This window comes from Dendrobates tinctorius, unplaced genomic scaffold, assembly GCF_039654945.1.
Source record: "Dendrobates tinctorius isolate UK_male_01 unplaced genomic scaffold, ASM3965494v1 ptg000223l, whole genome shotgun sequence".
Classification (NCBI taxonomy): domain Eukaryota; kingdom Metazoa; phylum Chordata; class Amphibia; order Anura; family Dendrobatidae; genus Dendrobates; species Dendrobates tinctorius.
In genome coordinates, this window is record NW_027361890.1 from 106,086 (window position 1) to 131,166 (window position 25,081).

The following is a 25,081-nucleotide window of genomic DNA, read 5'->3' on the forward strand; positions in this document are numbered from 1 at the left end:
ATGTGTACTTCACTATTCCAGATATGGTGGAAATCCCGAGTCTGTACTGGAAATGCAGTGACGAAAGGGATTCTCCAGTTGCAAGAAATCTGTGGGGAATTAAAAAACAATCAATTAGTTTTAAATCACAGCATTACATACAAAAACTCAGCTATAACACTTGGAGATACAAACTACCACCAACAAGATTGCAGTGAAAGTGTGCTCTGATGCGAGCATATCCAATAAATGTGGCTTACCTTAAAGTCACCATCAGACGCTCTGCGGGTGAAACAGAGAAGCGGCAATAGGTGTCTGCTTTTCTTATGAGGTGTGCAATGCGCTCCACCAAGTAATCAAAATTCTCCATTTTCATCCGAACATATCCAAAAAATTTATCCGGGTTTCGTCGAAGGTCCATGCAGAGTGTAGAAAAGACCCCACGCGTCATTCTCTTGGCTGTGATGGGGTGGATCCACAAACGTCGTCTACGATGCCTGATGCGCTGCTGTCTCGCTGTCTCCTTCTCCAGAACAATCCCCCTCAAACGATTCGCCTCCGCTGTAAAATCCGCCAAATTCTTCAGAATATTTCCAATGACAACATCCATCTTCGCCAGTAACTTGCTCTTCTCTCCAACCTGCACTTTCTCCTCTACAACCTGTCAAAGAAGGGCTGTAGGAACACGCTATATATAGTTTTCCAGTAGCCAATCCCGTTCGGAAGGCCACAAGGGGTGTTTTTAAAAACCGGATCCAGCGTAATCCGTCGAAAAACGGATCGAAAAACGGATGAACCAGATGAGACGGATCCGGTTTTGTCTGTCAAGAACAAGACGGATCCGGCAGAAAAACGGATCCGTCACATCCGGTTTTATGAAATATTTGCCGGATCCGGCGCTCCGGCACGACGCCGGATCGCGCCTGACGCCGAAAACCTGATGTGTGAAAGTAGCCTTATATCTCAGGTCAGTAAAAATACATATTGGCACTCATGAAGGTTAAATGATCTCATCTGAGACCTTTCATTGTCAAAAGTAAAGCTGAAATTCTTTCATCTAGGTTGAAACAGAAGAATCTTCTTCATGATGATGTCAAAGTGTGTTATTACCGAAACAGAAGTAACACTTTAACACAATTTTTCACAGTTGATGGACCAATGGTGTACGGTAACAATGTGATTGACCTCTCTGAGGAACTGAATCAAGAGTATTTTGTTGCAGATTGACGATTGTTTATTGACATCCCAAAGAAGTTTGAAAGCATGTTGCTTCACAATTTCTATTGTTCAATCATGTCATCTAAAGGAAAGTTATGAAAATCTATCAGTTGTTTTGGATGCTATACAATATAAGCATCATCAATGGAATATCTGTGGAGATTTGAAAGTGATTGGTCTGCTAATGGGAATGCAAGAAGGTTTCAGAAAATATTGTTGTGTTTATGGGACACAAGAAGTACAGTAGAGCATTATGTTTGTCATGATTGGGGACAGAGAAACATCTATGCTCCAGGTAGAGACAATGTTCAGCATAATCCTTTAGTTGCTCCAACAAAAATCTTTCTTCCTCCACTACATATAAAGTTGGGATTGATTGAAAACTTTGTGAAAGCCATGGCAAAGACAAATTCACAAGGGTTCCAGTACATTTCACAGAAATTCTCCAGCATTACACCAGCAAAACTGAAGGAAGGGGTATTTGCTGGTCCTCAGATCAGAGAGCTTATGAGAGATGATGTGCTTGAAGGAACTCTAAATGATAAGGAATTGAGATCTTGGAAAAGCTTCAAGTGGATCTGTGAAAAGTTCTTAGGAAAACAAAAGTCTCCAGAATATGTTGAAGGTGTTGAGGAACTGTTAAACGCATACCAGTGTCTTGGATGTCACGTCTCTGAAAATACACTTTTTGCGTTCACATTTAGATTTCTTCCCTCAAAATCTTGGGGATGTAAACGGTGAACAAGGCGAGCGGTCTCAAGAGGACATTAAAGTAAAGGAACACTACTACCAGGGTTTTTGGAATGACTCAATGATGGCAGATTACTGTTGGATGTTATATAGGGACAACCCTGAAAAATCGCATCAGCGACAGTCTAATGTCAAGCACTTTTAATTTCTGACCATATTTTGGTTCCTATTTTGCATGTGAAATTATTTTGGTTCAGTAAAAGCGGTTTTGTAAGGTGAAGCATATTTTCTGATATGTAGATTACTGTTTTCTTAATGTCGCCAGTATATTTCCTATACCTTATAATAATGATGCTGCTCCATGGAAACTATATGTGCTACAGAAAAACTATATACATTTTTGAAATCCAGGACAAAAAGTTGATTCAGAAAAGTACAAAGTCACCTGCGATGATTGCAAAACATATTTTTTGTAGACCTGTATCATAAGCCTTCCATCCATGGAGTCTTGTCAGTTTCTTAATCTATCTACTTTTTGGGCAGCACCAGCCACTGCCTCCCAGATACTGATCAGAGAGGTGTGCTGCTTTCCTTCACTGTAAATCATCTGTTTTAGAAGGGCTCATTAGTTCTCAATAGTGTTTAGGTTAGGTGAGGAAGGAGCCACGTCCTTATTCTTTCATCTTGGCTAGCCATGCATTTTCCACGTTTTCCTGTAACACCGCTAGAAGAAAGTGTCTTCATAAAGCTGGTAATAGGTTTAGGAGTCGATTTGAAGTCCACCTTCAGCTCAAAAAAGCCCAACCACCTCATCTTTAATAATAGGAATTTTTTCCCCAATGTGAAGCTTACTGTTGCCACATGGGTTTTTTTGCCTTCCTCTGGATCAACCTGTTAGGGCAAGTTAGGATAGGATATGGGTTGAACTAGATGGACTTAAAGTCTTCCTTCAACCTTAATAACTATGTTACTATATCAGCACACGACAGTACTCCTCCTACAACTTGCTGTGTTATCAGTTGAAGTAGATGTCGTTGCCTGATTCTGGTCCAACCATGAGTCCATCCATCTAATCCATCAAGAATCACTCTTATCTCATCACATAATATTTTTTGGCCCAGTCTTGAAGATTCCCCTTCTGTGTCGTGTTCAGAGGTGGTCGGGTTTCATGCTCCCTTACCTCGGCCATATGTCTGAGCACTGAACACCTTTTACATCTGGACACTCCAGGGAGGTTACAGTTCTGGAATATGACAGCACTGGGTGATAATGGCTTACTGGTCATTTTATGCTAGATTTTTCTCAAATATTTGACAGTTAATGTACATTTTTTATATTTTTATCTAAAAACACATTTTTTTGCGATCCTGTTAACTATTTGTAACAAAGCGTTTGATGTTTCTGTGATCATGCACCAATATCCCTGTAAGACTTGTAACAATTTTTGACTTCTTGGAGTAAGTTAAATCTTTTATGGCCCACTTTTCCCTGAGGAAAACAAGTTGCCTAGTAATTCTGCACAACTTGATAAAGGGTGGGGATATTCTTAGGCCTGACCACCCCTCATTACACAGGTACACATAACCTGATCTGCTTCATCCAATAAGCATTTAAGTTTATACAGCTTGCAGTTGGAAAATCTGAAGAATAATGATGGTATGGACAAAAGATTCACTTGCCTAATTGTTGTGCACACAATGTACATAACTGTCTCTATCTACCCGCCTTCATTGGTGTACACAGCCTGTCATTTTTTGGGTGTTACATATTGGCCAATATATTTGATTGGTTCTGTATCAGTGTATGAGGGTTCAGGAATCAGTGGAAGCCCATACCGCTGCTGTAGAGTACTCGGCGATAGCTGATCTTTTGTATGGTAATATTTAAGTAGAACCAAAAAGGTGCCTCATTTTTTCTTTGTTTTCTATATATTGTTAGAGCAGTAAAGCTTTTAACTATTCTTTACATAAGAAATGTTTTCAGATATGAACATGGAGTGAGGAGGTTTTCTTCATATCTAGGTACCACATTACGGAAGACTGTGCGAGAGGCAGTGGCAGACGTGATAGAAGGCACCATGCAGCTGACTGAGGTCATCCTGAATGCCCGCATACAGAGGTATGGACACAGTTGTGAGGAATTATCATTGGCACATTGACCCTGGTTACCGGATCTCCCTCTCACTAGCTATCATTTCAGTTTATCACAGGCCCAGCTCGTGTCCACAGGGAGCGTATGGGAAGCCTGTGATCATTTCTCACAGATGCCTAAAGGTAAATTGCTGCTTTCCTGTAATTTTAGTTTGTGTTCTACCACAAGCCCATTTTATCTCTGTACCTAGATCCCAGTCTAAATGTCACGTTAAACCTTTTCACTGTGGCCTGCCTTCACAGATAACCAAGCCGCAGTGGTTGGGATTGTGTCAGGTTATTTGGGCGTTGTGAAGGATGCGTTAGAGGAAATGGAAGAGGTAATTCTCAATAAGATGAATGTGTTTGGTATAATTTAATGAAATTTGAATGTCAATGCCAAAGGGAGAATGCTGTAATTCATTTCCTTTATGGCTATCTAAAGTTTTATTTATTTATTAAATTAGTTTAATATATCTATTTTAAATTAAAAAAAAATGTATTTAAAGGGGCTGATCATTACTTGGACAACACCTTTTTAAATTAAATACATTCATAAAATATAATAATGGATACTTCTGCATCTGCGCCATTCCAGCAATGTTGACACTCTGTCTCAGGGCTCACGTGACATTGTTATGCCGTGTGAGCCCTGCAGCCCTGTTATTTTTTTCCAGTGGGAATACTTAATTTATAAAGGGGTTGTGCAGGTAATGACGACTCCTTTATTGTGATTTCTTTACATAGGGAAATTGCTTTCACAGTATTTCCTGTCTTATACTGATTATAACATCTGGTGACTGTGCATAGAGTATACTCCATTCTGTCTACAGAGTAATATGTGGCTGGTATATGATATACAGCGACTACAGCCATCCGATGACCTATACAGGGTAGTGTGTGCTATATTATACCATAGGCACAGAATATCAGACATTGCCCCCTGACATATATTATGGCGTGTATACTATCTGATGTCTCTCTGCTTACTACATACATTTTGCAGGGTGATATGTGACTGGTGACAGCACAGCCCAATCTACATGATCAGGCTGCTCCTATAACTTCCTCTGAACCTCAGCAGACATAGACATGGCATTACAGAATCATGCACAGGATTGATCCAGAAATGCTCCACGTTCTGCCACCTACTCACTACTATATAAACGTCCACTGCTGTAGTTTCTTCTCGCCCCTATAATAGAGCCACCTTTGGAGTCTGGGCTAATATCATTTACTTTGTCCAGTATTTCAGCAGTTTGTGCTCCAGAGCTGGTCTTCCTGCTGCTATTGGGCACTCGAAGTTGGAACCATAATATGCCATTTTGAAGGCTATGAACTCTACTCCCCCCAACATTATATTAATGGACACATCACCGAAGTTTTCCTCCCTCTCCTTTCTAGGTATACAGAGTAGGGGAGCAGTGTGTCACTGTTTACCCAGGTAGACATGTCTTTTAGGAGTCCTGTAAAGATGATTGCATCCTTAGGTAGTGGAGGGAATTGCTGGCTGTCATTTAGCTTTATGTGAAAGCGATGTTAGGTGGAGATGAAATATATGGATTTTTATCTCAGGAGCTCTTATTTCTTGGTTCTAATTTGCAGGCTTTGGCAGGTGGAGAGGATCCATTCAGTGATGTCTTAGATGATGATGATACCGGTGCCCGGGGTAACCAGGATACTTACTGGTCAGAGGCTGATCGCAGGCTTATAGCCCCCTGCTTAGGCTTAATGAAAGCCTCGAAAGCTTGTCTGAAAAAAGTGCTGGGCACTCTAAAAGCTCATGGAAAGGTAGAGACATCAGAACAAGTGGCACAGCTGGATGACCTGGCAGACATTACCCAGGAAGTCAGCCCCAGGTATAACGACACTGGTGCACACTGTGTCATTTATGGCAACTTGAACATATATACAAAATTATAAGATCAGTTTTTTTTCTTCTCCTTTTTAACACCCGTAAAGTGTCTTCATTATTTTTTTATTTTAACAAGTATTAATACCTTAATGACCGGAACTTTTTTCAGTTTCCCGTTTTCGTTTTTCGCTCCCCTTCTTTTCAGAGCCATAACTTTTTTATTTTTCGTTCAATATGGCCATCTGAGGGCATATTTTTTGTGGGACGAGTTGCACTTTTGAAAGACATCATTGGTTTTAGCATGTCATGTACTCGAAAACGGGGGAAAAAAAATTCCAAGTGCGGTGAAATTGCAAAAGAGTGCAATCTCACACTTGTTTTTTGTTTGGCTTTTTTGCTAGGTTCACTAAATGCTAAAATTGACCTGCCATTATGATTCTCCAGGTCATTACGAGTTCATAAACACCAAACATGTCTAGGTTCTTTTTTATCTAAGTGGTGAAAAAAATTCCAAAGTTTGCTAAAAAAAAAAATTGCTCCATTTTCCGATACCCGTAGCGTCTCCATATTTCGTGATCTCGTGTTGGGTGAGGGTTTATTTTTTGCGGGCCTAGGTGACGTTTTTAATGATACCACTTTTTTGCAGATACGTTCTTTTGACCGCCCGTTATTGCTTTTTAATGCAATGTCGCAGCGACCAAAAAAACGTAATTCTGGCGTTTTGATTTTTTTTCCCACTACGCTGTTTAGTGATTGGGTTTTTTTTTTTTTTTTTTTTAAATTGATCGGGCGATTCTGAACGCAGCGATATCTAATATGTGTATGTGTGTTTTTTTTTTTTTATTGTTTTATTTTTGAATGGGGCGAAAGGGGGGTGATTTAAACATTTATATATTTTTTTAAAACTTTTTTTTTAATTTTGGCATGCTTCAATAGCCTCCATGGGAGGCTAGAAGCTGCCGTAGCCTGAACGGCTCTGCTACATATAGGCGATGAGCAGATCGCCTATATGTAGCTGAATTACTGCATTGCTATGAGTGCCGACCACAGGGTGGCGGTCATAGCAATCCAGCATCAACAGCCATAGAGGTCTCCAGGAGACCTCTACTTGTTATGCCAATGCATCACTGACCCCTGATCACATGACGTGAGTCAGCGATGCGTGTATTTCCCCCCCAGCAGCTGGAAGCACTTGTTAAATGCCGCTGTCAGCATTTGACAGTGGCATTTAACTAGATCCACGATTCCAACTGCGCCGATTGCGGGCACATGTCAGCTGTTCAAAACAGCTGACATGTCCCGGCTTTGATGCGGGCTCACCGCCGGAGCCCTCATCAAAGCAGGGGATCTGACCTTGGTCGTACTATTGCGTCCAAGGTCAGAAAAAGGCTTAAAAAAGAAAAGCCTGATATGAGCATCTGTCTAGTTCCCTTCTTGTAGCATATTTACACCACTACTATATACACCAAGTATACTTGGAAAACGATGCTTTATTCTTCTCTCTAGCAAGTCTGTCATTGTCAGTTGATGACCTGGATAACTGTGTGGAAGTATTTTCTGTGAATTCATTCTTACATTGCGGTATTGAAAATGGCAATGTTTGACTGCAACACTGAAATTTTAGAGAAGTCACATGGAAGGTTTTCCTTTATGGATTAATAATTATCAAAAGCAGTTTATTGGAAAATTATTGCATTTAATGGAATCTCTAATGTACCTATTTAGGACACTTTTATATTTCTCTCTTTTGGCTAGTGTGGATGACCTGGCTCTGAGCATGTACCCTCCAATGAATCACCCTCCTGTACGGATTAATGTAAGTATTTTCTTTCTAGTATTTCCATTCTTTGCTCCTTCCATTCATCAGATTTCTTTCATATAACATTGAGCTTGTCCTCTTTTCTGACATGTAACATTCTTTGCTCTCTTCTCTTACATGTAACATTGTGGTCTTACTTCCTATCTTCTACTTTTAAGGCCTAATTTAGATGTCCATATTGCATATACATGTTCAATCCGTTAATTCACGGTTACAACACGTACATATAATTTATGGTGCTATGAGTGTTTTTTCATGGACTGTGTGTACATGCAAGACACACAGACATGGCTGTCTTTTTTTTTTCCAGCATCACAGATGAAAAATGCCAATACCAGTCTTTGGGTCCGTGAAAAACACATACAGCACACGGATTGCGACTTCTTGCCATACGTGTGCTGTTTGAATTTAACATTGTAAAGTGTAGGAGAAGCTTTCTCATTTATTTCTTTATTCATCCCTGAGAAACACTGATGACTCCCAGATGACACACTGTTGCAAAACACTGATGTACACCTGTACTATTTTTTCACATACGTGCTTAAACACGGACATATGAATTAGGCCTAACTTTGTGGTCTTCCCTGCTCTCTTCTCCTGTATGCAACATTGTGCTCTTCCCTGCCCTGTTCTGTTACGTGTAACAATGTGTCTGTCCCTCCTTTATTCTGGCTCATGTAATGCTATGCGCTTCCCTCCTCTCTTCTTCTAATTCTATCATTTGTTCTTTGACCTCCTCTCTTCTCCGACTTATAACATTTTGCTTTTCCCTCCTCAGTTATGCATGGATGTAATGGCTGTGCTCTTCCCTCCTCTCTTTCTTAAATATAACATTATTCTCTTCCTTCTTCTCTTCTCCGCCATGTAACGATTCTGCTCTTCCATCCCATCTACTCTTAAATCTTACCTGTTCTTTTCTTTCATGCAACATTGTGCTTTTCTCTATTCTCTTCTCCTCCATGTAACATTGAGCTTTTCTCTCCTTTCTTCCTCTCAATGTAACATTGTGCTTTTCTCGCCTCTCTTCTCCTCCATGTAACATTGTTCTCTTCCCTTCTTTCCTCTTTGAAAATGTAACATTGTACTCATTCCTGTTTTATGATATTTACTCCAGTTTTTTAAAGGGAGCCTGTCATGGAAAAAACACTATTAACTTGCAGATATGGAGTAATCTACCGGTTAATAGCATTCTGACACAGGGTAGCTGCCACACTGAGAGCCACTGAGCTGCCGGGAAGAAATTAACTTTATTCCTTCCACAGCCTCAGGCTTTCATTCATAGGATGGCACCGACATGGTTTCGGTCAACGCTCTTGAGTGTAGAGAGCAATGGCTGTAACCATAACTCCATACAGACTGACTGCTGGCTCATCATTAGAGCTGGCTGTCAGTCAGTGCTGGGGTGTGGTTACAGCCTTTACTCTCTATACACAGAGTGGTTACTGATGTCCCACACACCTATGACTAGAAGAATGAGGTTGCCTGGGGGAATAAACTTAATTTCCTCCCGGCAGCGCAGCTCTCAGTACAGTGACAACACATTGTCAGAACACTGGTAACCTGCAGATTTACTCCATTTCTGCATGTTAATAGTGTTTTTTTACATGAAAAGTTCCCTTTAACCTCTGTTCCTGCATATATCCCTATGCTCATGATGTATGTAACCTACAGAAATTGTCTTCAGTTTTATGCCACTTGTTTGTTTTGTTCTTTCCCCTCGCTTCAGTCATTTAATTAACTTATATTATTTCCTTTCATTTTCTAGGCAGCAAAGTTATCCTCTGTGCTAAAGAAAGTTCTCGAGATAACAAGGTGTTTTTCTTGATGATTTTGAATTGGTTCTGCTCTAGTAGACAGAGTTAGCGGTGTACCATCTCTTAGAAGTTTGAGCTTATAAATCGCTTATCCTGCCTCCCTGAGTAGTCAGGCATAACCTATCACAGTCAAAGGGGTACAGTACTTATGCCCCTTTGTTTCAACGATCAGAATGGGCTTCGACATCGAACTTCCACTGATCAAAACTGCTTACATGTAAAGACTCTGACTTTTTAACATGTATGTCAATATCTAAATTTTCCGTTAGAGTATCAGAGGTTAAAGTTACTGACCACATAAAGTGTTTGATATCTGAAGTCGGTGAGCATATGACAGGGATGTCAAACTCAAATACACAGAGGGCCAGAATAAAAAACTTGTCGCGGGCCAATCTTGACATCATATAAAAAAAAATATCTACAATTGAGGAATACTTTCCGTATCATCAAATATAGCCTTTTCATATGGAAACAAACTTAAAGGGTTTGTCCCACGAACAAAGTAAATTTTAACTAATAGATCTTAGATAAAAAATTAACACAAGATCACAAATGGGCATACTGAAATAATATAATGTTATGTCAGAGCAGTAAAAAAAAACATATGACTCAGTGGCCTAATTTAAATATGTAATAACAAAGGATAAAAAAAACTTGAATTAATAATAGACATAAAGTGTGATGCCTACAAAAGTGCCCCCCAAACACAGTACCCTCCACGCACACGGTTTGATGACCCTACTGTATCCCCCAGCAAAGTATATTAACCTCAACACAGTATCATGCCCTGTGATTCGCACCCAACACAGTACAATGGGCCCTGCATAGCCCTCCATACAGTATAATGGACCCCAAATTGTTCTCCATATAGTACAATGGGCACCATATAGTCCTCCATACAGTATAATGGGCCATGCATAGTCTTCCATACACTATAATGGGTACCACATAGTGCTCCATACAGAGTTATAGGCCCCACATGGTCCTCCATATCATATAATGGCCACACATAGTTCTGCATACAGAAAAATGGGCCCCGCATAGTCTTCCATACAGTATAATTGGCCCCACATAGTCTTCCATACCGTATAATGGGCCCCACATAGTCCTCCATACAGAATAATGGCCCCTACTTAGTCCTCCATACCATATAATGACCCCACATAGTCCTGCATATAGAATAATGGCCCCCCACATAGTTCTCCATACAGAATAATGGACACCACATAGTCCTCCATACAGTATATTGGCCCCACATAATCCTCTATACAGTATAATGGGGGGGCGGTATCAAAAGTTTTGTTGTATGGGAATTCTGATTACTGAATGACGAATTGTTCAGTTTAACATTGTGTGCATTTTTTTTCCAGTGCCAGCCATGTTTGCCATGACACAGAATCCAGCTGGGTCCAATTCCTTCATAACGCCATTGACCACAATATGAACAAAGTGAAAAGCCTTACTCAGAATAGTCTCTGACATTTGCACACCTCTGTGCTGTTATAAGCCACTGACCTGCAACGTTGCCTGCAAATGGTCTGCAGCATAGATGAGGAAATGCCAAACCAGCAAAATCTCAGCCACGTTTATCAGTGTGACTTAGGTGATGCCGGATCTAGGATGCTTGATGACTTCTCACGTGCAAATTCTCAAAATATTTCCTTCCATATCAAAAGTAAAGCTTTTATCATTTTTAAGTCTCATGTATCAAGAGGCATCAACAGAGGAGGGTTATAACTTACAAGTCTGGAATCTACCATTACTGCAAACTGGTCTATTACAGTATGATGGAAACAGAATTTAAATATATATTTTTTTGTTGGTAATTTTTGTTCCGGAAATAGCCCTTTACTCCTTTATGATTTCCACTTTATCCCAGGAGCCTGGTTGTTTGGCTTTGCTGTTTCCAGCCCTGCATCTGGTGCTGAGTTTCTGGGGTAGCTTCAGGTACCTTGGATTGAAGATTATTACCATCTCCAATATTATCTTGCTTTTAGTGGAAGTTGCATATTTGGAGAGGGATGTAAATAAAATGAATACCCCAAACTGTGTTCAGTTGTAAATGAAAATCTCATTGTCATTCTGTTTATTTTGTCAGATCATATACATACTATATATCAAGTTTTTCTTCTCTGGTAATCAATTTCTGAATAATTGGAAACCGTCAAACCCATAGGAATGAACGGATTTACATAGAGGAGGAAATGATGTGTGGTCATAATATTTCTTCAACAATTCCATTTATTTAAAGGGATCTTATTGGGATGATTTCGTCAATCAAGTGTTATGATTGTATAGCACCCACAACAGCAATACAAAATGCTTTGTAGTAATCTGATTGGGCAGCACTGATAAATTCTTGATGCTGCATGCAATTTAGCCTTGAAGTGCTTTTGGGCATGTCCATGCACTCACTGTATGGACACGCCCCCAATGCACTTCCAGGTTAATTTGAATGTGATGTCAAACCTTGATTTCTTAGCACTAACACATCAGATTTCTACAAAATCGGTATCATTTTTATTATTCTATAACCTATACAAAGATCTAACAATTTTACTAATGAATCTAGTGGGTACAGGTTGCCTTTTAAGCAGGGCTGTGGAGTCGGTAAGCCAAACCTCCGACTCCTCAATTCCCATGACTCCGACTCCCTCATACATGACTCATGTTTAAGTGATACATTCACTGTAGTAAAATGGTAATATCAGGCTTTTAATCATTATTATGATACAATAATCAAGCCATTTAGATAGAACACTAAAAATATTTATTGGAATACAACTTTAGAACAAAAAAAACTTGGCATATTTACAATTTATTATACACTATGCAGTAAGTGGATAAAAACAGTCAAAAAAGTACGCAATAGCATTTGTGCAGTCTATGTATTTGTTATCAGAAATGGTATCGCCTCCATCAGATCCTCCGTCATAGATGACCTCAAATCTGACTTAATTATTTTAAGGCCAGAGAACAACCTCTCTACACTAACTTGGGTTGGTGGCAAAGCCGTAACCACATGGGCAACATCTCTAACAATTTCAGGTTATAAAGGAATTGCCTCATGCACAGTCAGTTTTGATGAACGGTTGAACTCTTCTACTTCTTTGAGAGCAAGTGTAAACTTTTGTTGAAATATGGTCAATCTGTTTTCTATGGGAGTGGAATCTTTTTTGCCTGTGGCAACGCCTTGCCTGCTCCATGTCATCCAAATACTTGTCGAAATCAAACTCCTCATCTGATGAGGATGAAGGAACGGCAGCAGCAGCACTGGCAGGACCCGAGTTCTCTTGCTCTTGGCCATCCTGTAGCCCACGCATCCTAACTGCTACCTCAACCAGAGTTTCTTTTCCTTTAGTAAGCTGTTGACCATCCAGCAATATACAATGACTCTGGTCCACATAAACAGCTGCTAGAAGAATTTTATTTTCTAATAGCAGTGCGCCTCTCCGTTTTATTGAAGCAGCAATACCATCTGCGATTAAACCTCCTCTTTGGGACAGGCAAAACAAAGAGTTCTTCCACTCCCTTATGAAATGCCAGGAGTTAAATCCTCAGCTTGTAACTTTTCAGTCACTGTAAATGGGTGATGAAGCAATTCCTTCAATTCAGCCACCTGTGTCCATTGACCTTCATGTAGTGTAACCTGAGGGTTGGCCATATCTACAAGGAAGGGTTTCAGCTCATGAAAGCGCTTAATCATTAAATAGGCGCTGCCCCACCGAGTGGTGTGATCGACAATTGATCCTTTTCCAGCACATCTCTTCAAGATGGAATCAATTTTAGGGGTTCTGGCAGCAATAGCCAATTTCCTCACTTTGCTAATCAGAGTTCCAGCATGTCCTCTTGCAGACTATCTGTTATTGCCAGCTGCAGGGTGTGCACAACACAGGGCATGTGATGAAATAAGAAAGAGGTGTGAAGCAGCTTCAACATGATAATCTAATTGTAAAGAATCATTTTGCTGTTCTTCTGTGGTAATATCTGTTTGTTCCTCTGTTATGGGAACAGGACTGTGGCCTTCCATCTCCTAAATACCGAATGTGAAATTTTCTTCTAGCTGCTGTTCACCCTCATTTTTCTCATTCATCAGTTTCATTGTACTTATCATGTTTTAAGCATTATCAGTTACAATAGCAAAGACTTGTTTTTGAGTTCATAATCTTGCAGAACTTTTTCCACTAAGGTCTGGAGAAACTGGCTGCTGTGATGAGCTTTAGTATCTTTTACTGCCAGTGTCTTAGTAACAATTTTTTTGCTGTCACAAACATATCGAACATTGATCTGTGACGTGTGTAGGCATCCATTTTAAGAAAAGACAAAGCGTCTCTTGAGAGTTAATTAATATGAAAAAAACATGAAAAGGAGGGGGGATGGGACCACAGTGAAAAAAGTGCCCTGATACTAACGAACAAAAAGGGGGTAATAAAAGGTACTGATGGCCTCTCAGGTCCTGTTGATAAACCTGCCCTGATAGACTGGCTGACTATAATTGCCCATAGGATTCATTATCCATATGCCCAAATAAGCCCCAAATACTTATAAATGGGTTTTAATAACGTCCTCTTCTTATAAGAGCCATTTATTTATACCATTTGAAAGAGATCATGTTTGTAATACATTTCACCACTTATCAGGTCCAATAGTATAAAGTACTCTAAGTGCTATTGCAACCTTGTAGCCATATATGGTGAAAGGGGTGGGTCCAAATATATATATGTGACAATATATTGCATCAGTGCCCATAAATCCACCATATAGATGAGCAAATACTTATTACTCTGTCGCCTTATTGGGGGACACAGAACCGTGGGTGTTATGCTGCTGTCCACTAGGAGGCGACACTATGCATAATCTGAAAAAGATTAACTTTGGCTCCTCCTCTGCAGTATACACCCCTGGACGGCATCAGCCTTCTCCAGTTTTTGCTTAGTGTCGCAAGGAGGCACAACTAAGAGTTTTTACTCCGTTTTTTTCCTTGATTTTTTTTTTTCAACGGATTACAGATGAAGAAAAGCGGGTCCCCAGCGAGACTCCCGGCATGGCTCCCTCCTCGGTCCCCTATTAAGGGGTACCCGGTTGAGGTCGAGACGGCTATTCCCCATGTCGCTCCTTCCCCAGTCCCTCGGGTACTGGCTCGAAGTCGAGACCCCCCCTCCTTCCCCAGTTCCCTTGGGCTCTGGGTTGAGGTCGAGGATAGGATGAAGCCCCCCCTGATGGTGACAGCAGCACCCTCCCTAATCCCCCTCTGGGGGCATTAGGTTGAGACACCGCAGGTAGGGCCTGTATCAGGCACCATTCGGCCACTTACAAGTCCAGGGACCCCAGCCCAGCTGCGGGCTCCTGTTGGGACCGGGGGAGGTGCAGGCAGGCATGGCACTTGTCAGAGACAGGGCTCCCTGTGCCCCTGTCTCTGTGGCAGCACCAGCTGCATAGCGCCTCAAAGGGACCCCCCACAGGGCCCAGGTGGCGCTCATGTCCCCACCGCTAGCCTGCCGTTCAATCCGGGGGGTCTGGTTTGAATCCGACCCCCCCCCTGGACAACCGCGCCGTCCTGGAGCCCTTGTGGGCATGAAATATCAAATTTAGGCCGCGGCTTTGGCCTAGCCGAAGTCGCCGCCCTATTCCCGCCCCCTGGCCCGCCCCCCGGATGATGAAAATGACACTGCAGTGTCATAGAAGGGGCGGATCGAGGCAGGAAGGGCGCGCTTTTACATAGCTCAGCGCGCCCTTTTCAGCTCTCCGCCCCCTTCCCCCTCCACCTCAGAATCCCGGAGGCCATCTTGCTGCAGCAGGAAACATAGCTGACAGCCATACAACAGTCTCCGGGGGGCACAGGACTGTGATTTCTCGGCGCTGGACTTAAGGGCACACTGGTGGGGTAAGATCACAGCTGGGTTCTCTTTACTCAGCTGTGCATTCATATTACCTATAAGTTCTCCCCTTTGCATAGCCCCTGTAGGACCCCTGCTAGCCAGCCTCTGTGCATGATGCCGGGCTCAAGGAAGAAAACCAGGCAAGAGCATTCTGCACAGCCTGCAAGACCACTCCCCAGGGGCAGCACGGACCCACACTGCCGGGACTGTGTCCAAAACACTGGGTCAGAACCAACGCTTCTGCGTCTTCTTCCATACCGGAATGGGCTACTCAGATGTTGCAGTCTATAACAGTCCATACATAGCCTGACCTCTACACCGTTCTAGGCCGAGCGTGACTGCATTCGTCAGGTGGCGGCCGCTAAGCAGCTTGAGCCTTGGCCGGAACCCAAATGGGAGACCAGCCCGCGCTAGCAGGTCCGGGGTCATGCGTTTAAATCTCGGGGACATGCCACTTCCGACAGTCTCAGACGTAAGCGGACCCACAGGTCGCATTCATCTGCGTCCTCACATAGCACTCGGTCGTCCCCCTCCAGGAAGAGACGCAGTGGCTCCAGGTCACCTAGTCCGTCCCCTGACAGAGACAGACAATGCGGATCTCCGCAACGATTTCCGACCACAGACTCGGAAGGCATATGTGACTCTAACCCAGACAACGAAACAGAATTATCTCATCTCTTGTCCCCCTAGCAATACTGCAATAGTTGAGGATATCGTCTCTTCCATCCTTCGGGTGCTGGACATTTCAGATCCAACCCCAGAAGCACCAAAACACAAGATTTCCTTTGAAAGTGTTGAGAAACCATCGAAGGTCTTCCCTAATCACCCGGAATTTCAAAAAATCCTTTCTAAGCATTTTTTGCAGCCTGAGAAAAAATTCGCCAATCGCAAGTATTTGGAAGCAAATTACCCCTTTCCACAGAAAGACACCAAGGATTGGACAGATTCGCCTGAAGTGGACCCTCCAGTCTCTAGGCTGGCAGCACAAACGCTTCTCTCGCTGCCGGACAGTTCAACCCTCAAGGACACAGCAGGCAGACAAGTCGAACGCATGGCTCGTTCAATCTTTGAAGCGGCAGGTGCCTCTTTGGCTCCCGCATTTGCTTCAGTTTGGGCAGCCAAGGCCATCATGGCTTGGGCTGATCTATATTGCAAAAGGGCCTTCAACCGTCAAATCCTCAGCTGGCGGACCAGGCGGTGCAAATTGCAGTGGTGGCAGATTACATGGTCCATGCAGCGTTGGACTCTGCAAGAGGAATAGCTGGAATAGCATCAAACGCCATCACAATCCGGCGTATTCTCTGGCTAAGAGAATGGAAAGCGGACGCGGCCTCAAAAAAGTCCTTAACAAATCTCCCGTACTTCAGTGGCCGTCTTTTCGGTGGAAAGCTGGATACAATGATATCCAATGCTACGGGGGCAAAAGTACTTCCCCAACTAAGACCAAAACGCACGTTTAAAAGGCGTAATCAATCTAGTTTCCAATCCTTTCGGAATTCTTCAGGCTGGTCCGTCTCATGCCCAGCACAAAACAAAACCTAAAGGAGGAAAACCTCAGACTTTTCCCTCATCCTGACTCATGCCCTCTGGAAGACACCCCACTTGTAGGCCGACGACTGCTACTCTTTCAGCAGGTCTGGCTGCCTATTACAGAAGACAAGTGGGTCAAGGAAATAGTGTCTTCAGGATACAAAATCGAGTTTACTACCAGCCCACCGCACAGGTTTTTTCCCTCTGTCCCTCCAAAATCCCCGCTCAAAGCTCAGGCCTTCCGTCAAGCGGTTTCTTTCCTCCTGCGAGCAGGAGTCATAGTGCCAGTCCCAGCAGAAGAGCGCTTCCGAGGGTTCTACTCCAACCTGTTCATCGTGCCCAAGAAGGGAGGCAGCGTCCGACCCATAACTAGACCTCAAGCAACTCAACAAGTATGTTCAAGTTCGTCACTTCCGCATGGAATCCCTCCGGTCAATCGTTGCGTCTATGGAAAAAGGAGAATATCTTGCCTCCATAGACATACAGGACGCATACCTGCATATACCGATTGCTCCCGCCCATCAGAGGTTTCTCAGATTCGCAATCAACCAAGACCATTACCAGTTTGTGGCCCTCCAGTTCGGTCTCGCCACGGCTCCCAGAACATTTACAAAGGTCATGGCAGCTACCATGGACGTTCTGCACTCCAGAGGCATAGTAGTCGTTCCATACCTGGACAACCTTCTCATCAAGGCCCCCACCCTCAAGGACTGCGAGGTCAACGTCTCGATCACGATCGACACTCTGATGCGCCTGAGATGGTTAGTCAATTTACAGAAGTCCTCGACTACCCCGAGTCAGTCTCTGACCTTCCTGGGGATGCTATTCGACACCTCCAAGGGTCTGGTGATCCTCCCCAGGGACAAGGCACTGGCTGTCTGTCTGGGAGTTCACACACTCCTCCGCAAGTCCCCCAGATCTCTCCGGTATGCCATGAGAGTACTTGGCAGGATGACAGCAGCAATGGAGGCGGTACCATTTGCCCAGTTTCACCTCAGACCCCTTCAACTGGCCATCCTCAAGTCCTGGGACAGGAATCCGTTCTCCCTCGACAGGGAGTTCCGGTTATCAGCAAACACCAGGAGGTCCCTGCACTGGTGGCTCAAGCCAACCTCGCTTGCAAGGGGAAAATCCTTTCTCTCCGGTCAATGGAAGGTTTTGACCACCTACGCAAGCCTTATGGGCTGGGGCGCGGTGCACCTACATCAGAGTGCAAGGCAGGTGGTCACCAAGGGAATCGACCATGCCCATCAACATCCTGGAAATTCGGGCCATCTTCCTGGCGTTGAAAGCCTTCCATCACTTGCTGGCAGACTCTCATATCAGAGTACAGTCGGACAATGCCATGGCAGTGGCATACGTGAACCATCAAGGCGGCACCCGCAGCATCCAGGCGATGACCAAAGTAACGCATATCCTACAATGGGCGGAGGCTGCAAGGTCGGTACTCTCCGCGGTCCACATTCCGGGTGTGGACAACTGGGAAGCCGACTATCTCAGCTGACAAGGAATGGACTCGGGGGAATGGTCTCCCCATCCCGAAGTCTTCTGTCAGATCTGTCATCGTTGGGGGACCCCGGACGTGGATCTGATGGCATCCCATCTCAAGGCCAAGGTTCCCAATTTCACGGCCAGGACGCGCGATCCGCGGTCGCTCGGAGCAGATGTCCTGGTTCAGGACTGGACCCAGTTCCAGCTTCTGTACATTTTTCCACCCCTCCCCCTGATCTCCAGAGTCCTGAGGAAGATCAAACAAGAGGGTGTTCCCACCATTCTGACCGCTCCAGACTGGCCCAGGCGTACATGGTACGCCGACGTCGTGCAACTCACAGCAGACGCCCCCTGGCGTCTCCCCACACGTCCCAACCTCCTGTCACAAGGCCCGTTCTTCCACCAGAACTCAGGGGCTCTCAATTTGAAGGCGTGGCCATTGAGACCTGGGTTTTGACCCAAGCAGGTTTTTCACCGGACGTTGTTAAAACCATGATCAGGGCTCGAAAGCCAACTCCAGCCAGGATTTACTATCGTACCTGGAAGATTTTCTTCACATAGTGCGACTCTCGTGGGCAGATTCCACTTCCCTATTCTCTTCCAAAGGTCCTCGGTTTCCTTCAGTCAGGCCTGGACGCCGGGCTATCCCTGGGCTTACTGAAGAGCCAGGTGTCAGCGCTCTCAGTGCTCTTTCAGAGGCGTATTGCTAACAAGCCGCAAGTGAAGACTTTTCTCCAAGGGGTTTCCCGATTGGCTCCCCCCTACAAACGTCCGTTGGAGACGTGGGATCTCAACCTGGTCTTGACAGCACTACAGTCACCTCCTTTTGAACCCCTTAGGGTGGTCTCACTCCGCTTTCTATCACAGAAAGTGGTTTTTCCTGGTGGCAATCACCTCGCTACACAGGGCGTCTGAACTTTCAGCTCTTTTCCTGCAGACAACCCTTCCTGGTTTTTCACGAGGACAAGGTGGTTCTCCGTACAGTACCATCCTTCCTTCCGAAGGTCGTGTCCAGCTTCCACCTCAATGAGGAAATATCACTACTGTCTCTTTGCCCGGCTCCCGTTCATAGGGTAGAGAAGGCTCTGCATACGCTTGACCTTGTCAGTGCATTGCGTATTTCCGTGTCTAGGACTGCTCCCTTCTGGAAGTCTGATTCACTTTTCCTTCTTCCAGAAGGCGTTCGCAAGGGCCTACCGGCTTCCAAAGCCACCCTTGCTAAGTGGATCAAGTCCACCATTCAAAAGGCTTACCGCCTCAACAATTCTCCCCTTCCGGCCGGTATCATGGCACACTCTACACGGGCGGTAGGGGCCTCTTGGGCCATTCGGCATCAAGCCTCAGCACATCAAGTGTGTAAGGCAGCCACTTGGACTAGCCTGCACACATTTACAAAACACTACAGAGTGCATACCCAGTCCTCAGTGGATGCGAGCCTGGGTAGACGGGTCCTGCAGGCTGCCTAGAGGACTGTCAGCACAATATTCGCCACTGCTTTCCACCCAGGGACTGCTTTGGGACGTCCCACGGTTCTGTGTCCCCCAATAAGGCGACAGAGTAAAGGAGATTTTTGTGTACTCCCCGTAAAATCTCTTTCTCTTAGCCTTTAATTGGGGGACACAGCTCCCACCCTGTTGCCCTTGCGGGCCGTTGTTACGGTTGGGTTCTCATATTGTTGTTTGAGCCTGTTTATAGTAGCCTTTTTTACAGGCATGGTTATGTTTCTGGTATATTCCTCCTAATGCTTTTGCACAAAACTGGAGAAGGCTGACGCCGTCCAGGGGTGTATACTGCAGAGGAGGAGCCAAAGTTAATCTTTTTCAGATTATGCATAGTGTCGCCTCCTAGTGGACAGCAGCATAACACCCACGGTTCTGTGTCCCCCAATTAAAGGCTAAGAGAAAGAGATTTTACAGTGAGTACACAAAAATCTCCTTTTTCCACCATAATTTAAAAATTAAATCTTGCCAAATCAGACATGGTGATTTTCTGGATTTGTTTTGTCATTTTGACTCTCATAGTTGTGTTCTATGTGATCATAGTTGTAATGTCAATTACGGGCCTCTTTCCTCTTTTTAAGTGGGAGAACTTGCACAATTGGTGGCTGACTAAATACTTTTCTTTCCCCCACTGTATTCCATAGATACTGGCTTGTTGTGAGCAACATCCAATAAAAGACAGCCAACAAGATTTGATCTCACCCAATCTATCAGAGGTGACCTCTATTCAGTCCTTCCTCTGTCTTGGGGCGAGGTAATGTCAAAAGCTCAGTCATAATTAGCGTAGGGGACACTGTTTTTTAAAGCTTATTTTGGAGAGGGTTTGCTCCTTAACCCCTTAGTGACAGTCATTTTGCAGCTTAACGACCGGGCCAATTTTTACAATTCTGACCACTGTCACTTTGAGGCTATAACTCTAGAACGCTTTAACGGATCCCACTGATTCTGAGATTTTTTCGTGATAATTCTTGCTTCATGTTAGTGGTAAAATTTCTTTGCTTTGACTTGCGTTTAGTTATGAAAAAAATGGAAATATGGCGAAAAATTTTGAAAATTTTGCAATTTTCAAACTTTAAATTTTTATGCCCTTAAAGGCATTCTCAGAGAGATATGTCACACAAATTTCTTAATAAATAGCATTTCCCCCATATCTACTTTACATCAGCACAATTTTGTAAAAAAAAAATTTTTTGTTGGGAAGTTAAGGGTTAAAATTTGACCAGCGATTTCTCATTTTTACAACAAAATTTACAAAACCATTTTTTTAGGGACCACATCATATTTAAAGTAATTTTGAGGGGTGTACATGACAGAAAATACCCAAAAGTGACACCATTCTGGACCCCTCAAGGTGCTCAAAACCACGGTCAAGAAGTTTAACCCTTTACGTGCTTCACAGGAACTGAAGCAATGTGGAAGGGAAAAATTAAAATTTAACTGCACAAATTTAATTCAGAATACATTTTTTTTTTAATTTTCACAAGTGTTAAAAGAGAAAATGAACCACAAAATTTGTTTAATTTCTCCTGAATACTCCAATACCACATATGTGGGGGTAAACCACTTTTTGGGCGCACAGCAGAGCTCGCAAGGGAAGGAGCGCCATTTGACTTTTTCAACGCAGAATTGGCTGGAGTTGAGATCAGATGCCATGTTGTGTTTGGAGAGCCCCTGATGTGCCTAAACAGTGGAAACCCCCCACAATGACCCCATTTTAGAAACTAGACCCCTTAATGAACTTATCTAGATGTGTGGTGAGCACTTTGAACCTCCAAGTGCTTCACAGAAGTTTATAACGAGCTGTGAAAATAAAAAATTTTGTTTCCACAAAAATGATATTTTTGCCCCCATAATTCTATTTTTACAAGGGTAATAGGAGAAATTAGACCCCCAAAGTTCTTGTACAATTTGTCCTGAGTACGCCCATACCCCATATGTGGGGGTAAACCACTGTTTGGGCACAAGGCAGAGCTCAGAAGGGAAGGAGCACCGTTTGACTTTTTCAGTGCAGAATTGGCTGGAATTGAGATTGGACTCCATGTTGCATTTGGAGAGCCCCTGATGTGCCTAAACAGTAGAAACCCCCCACAAGTCACACCATTTTGGAAACTAAACCCCTTAAGTAACTTATCTAGATGTGTGTTGAGCACTTTGAACCCTCAAGTGCTTCACAGAAGTTTATAACGCAGAGTAATGAAAATAAAAAATCATTTTTTTTCTCAAAAATGATTTTTTAGCCCGCTATTTTTTATTTTGACAAGGCTAACAGGAGAAATTGGACCACAAAAGTTGTTGTGCAATTTGTCCGGAGTACACCGAAACCCCATATGTGTCAGGGGAACCACTGTTTGGGCGCATGGGAGAGCTCGGAAGGGAAGGAGCGCCATTTTGGAATGCAGACTTTGATGGAATTTTCTATCAGCGTCATGTTGCATTTGCAGAGCAACTGATGTGCCTAAACAGTAGAAACCCCCCACAAGTGACCCCATTTTGGAAACTAGACCCCAAATGAGCTTATCTAGATGTGTGGTGAGCACTTTGAACCCCCCAGAAGTTTATAACGCAGAGCCGTGAAAATAAAAAATCTTTCTTTTTTCAACAAAAGTTATTTTTTTTAGCCCCCAATTTTTTTATTTTCCCAAGGGTTACAGGAGAAATTAGACCCCCAAAGTTGGTAAATAGTGGAAACCCCTCAATTCTAGCTCCAACCCTAACCCCAATACACCCCTACCCTAATCCCAACCCTAATGCTAATCCCTAATCCTAACCCTATACAGTGTGTATGTATATATATATATGCATTCTATGTGTCTATATCTGTTATTTCGTTTCTGTTAGAAACCCTGTCATAGGGCTCCATTTAATGTCCATTTTGCAAGGCGGCGAGAAAATCTCGCCATTCAGATTGCATGCGGATTACATACGGATGCTTACATGCGCAAAATACGCGACCACACCTTGCTTACGGTTGACATATGGAGCACTATTTAAGGGTCAGTCTTCCGTATTACGCATGTAAACTACGGACCGTATTTTACGTCGGTTAGTGTGACCCCGGCCTAACCCTAATGCTAATCCTATTCCCAACCCTAATGCTAATCCTATTCCCAACCCTAAGCCTAACCCTAACTCCAACCCTAATACTAACCCTAATTCTAACCCTAATTCCAACCCTAATTCTAACCGTAACCCTAATTAAAAAATGAAAATAAATAGATTTTCTTTATTTCATTATATTTCCATAACTAAATGGGTGATAAGGGGGGGGGGTTATTTACTATTTTTATTATTACCACTGTGATTGGACTGGGTTTATCACAGTGATCAAAATGTACATTGAATGAATGAATGGAATCTGCCAGCCAGCAAATTCGGCGGGCGCACTGCGCATGCGCCCGCCATTTTCTTCCCGGACCAAGATGGCGGTGCCCACCGGAGGAGGCAGGAGGGCCCGAGGACCATCGGGAAGAACCTGGGGGGGAATCAGTGACCTTATTTCTCTCTCCTCTGATGTGCGATCACATCAGAGAAGAGAGAAATTAAATGCAAAATTTCGACTTTTTTTTGCGGTCGCCGTTATATGGTTAATAACGGCGATCGCATAAGCGGGGTCGGTAAAAACCGACCCGAATCATGTTCTCTGGGGTCTCAGCTACCCCCGGCAGCCGAGACCCCAGAGAAAATCTCACTCTGGGGGGCGCTATACACTTTAGTTAACGCCATTATTTAACATCGCTGTGGTAAGTACCCTTAACTACGTATCCGCGGTCGTTAAGGGGTTAAAACCCTTGAAAAATTACTCAAAAGGCTTTGTGTATTTATTACTTTTGTAAAACCAATTTGCTGTTCATATATTCAGTACATTAAACATTTTTTTTTCTGCTTCAGGATTTGAAAATTGGTGAGAAAAATAAAGTTCATGGAACTTGAAGCAGTTCTTGATAGAACCCGCAACAAAGCATTGTCCAATCAGAATCTACAATAAATGATTCGGGGGGGAAATAAAAGTTCCAAAATTTTTCATGAAACAAAGTTTTTTTTTTTTTGTCCCCAAAAACTCCCTAAGAGGTTTGCACTTGAGAAATTTTTGAGGTAGTTTTTGGCCACCTCGTAAAACTGCATCTGCTCATAACCTATTGTTGAATTTACAGTATATGTTGCAATGTTAACCCCTTGACGACTGCTGATATTTCTTTTAACGGTGGCGTTTAAGGGTACTTATTCCTCACTTTTTGACGGCGCTGAGAAATAAGGTTATAGTGCCCCTAGCGTCAAAAAATCTGCGGGGTCTTGAAGAACATGATTTGGGTTGGTTTTTACAGACCCCAGTCTTGTGATCACCATTATTCACGGAATAACGGCGAGCACAAAAAAAAAACAGATTTCCTATTTATTTCACTCCTCTGATATGATCTAACACATCAGAGGAGAGAGAAATGGGGTCCCCCGAGCTTCCCCAGTACCTGCGGTGTCACTTGGTCCCTCCAGCTGTGTCCCCTGGCCCTCGGCGGCATCTTCTGGGAAGAAAATGGCGAGCGCATGCTCAGTGCTCCCACCGACATCTGCCGGTCCGCACCCGGCAACAGTAGATTTCTCCTATTGGTTCATTTTGATCACTGTGATAAATCCTGTCACAGTGATCAAAATTAAAAATAATAGTAAATCAAACCTCCCTTTATCAGCCCCTTAAGTAAAAATAATAAAATAAAAAAACTTGTTTTTTCCTTGCTTCCATTTGGGTTTGTGTTATAGTTAGGATTTAAGCAAGGGATAGGGTTGGGGGTTAGAGCTATGGTAATGGTTGGGCTAGGGTTGGGGTTAAGGTTAGAGTTAGGGTTGGATCTGGGGTTAGGGTTGTGGTGTGCTAGGGTTGGAGTTACAATTGGGGGGGTTCACTGTTTAGGAACCTCAGGGGTTCTCCAAACGCGACATGACGCCCGCCATTGATTCCAGCCAATTTTGCATTCAAAAAGTCAAATGGTGCTCCCTCTCTACTGAGCCCTGCCATGCGCCCAAACAGTGGCTTTCCCCCACATACGGGGTATGCATGTACTCAGGAGAAATTGCCAACAAATTTTTTGGTCCATTTTCTCCCTTTTCTCCCTGAAAATAAAAAGTTACGTTCCAAAGTAAATTTAAAAAAAAAAAAAGCTTAGTTACTCGGTGTTTCTCGGAACC

The 25,081-nt window shown here is 43.4% G+C and overlaps 1 protein-coding gene across 1 annotated transcript in view; it reads left to right on the top strand.

The window, feature by feature from the left end:
- CCNDBP1 (cyclin D1 binding protein 1) overlaps positions 1-11,555 on the top strand; it is a 46,335-nt gene extending 34,780 nt beyond the window's left edge. Inside the window, exons 5-11 of the mRNA XM_073555240.1 lie at positions 3,909-4,005; positions 4,087-4,160; positions 4,281-4,357; positions 5,622-5,875; positions 7,627-7,687; positions 9,456-9,502; positions 10,875-11,555. Of these exons, the coding sequence (XP_073411341.1) occupies positions 3,909-4,005; positions 4,087-4,160; positions 4,281-4,357; positions 5,622-5,875; positions 7,627-7,687; positions 9,456-9,502; positions 10,875-10,983 (719 nt within the window). The 3' untranslated portion in view covers positions 10,984-11,555. The remainder of the gene's footprint in view (positions 1-3,908; positions 4,006-4,086; positions 4,161-4,280; positions 4,358-5,621; positions 5,876-7,626; positions 7,688-9,455; positions 9,503-10,874) is intronic.
- Positions 11,556-25,081: the final 13,526 nt, after the last annotated feature.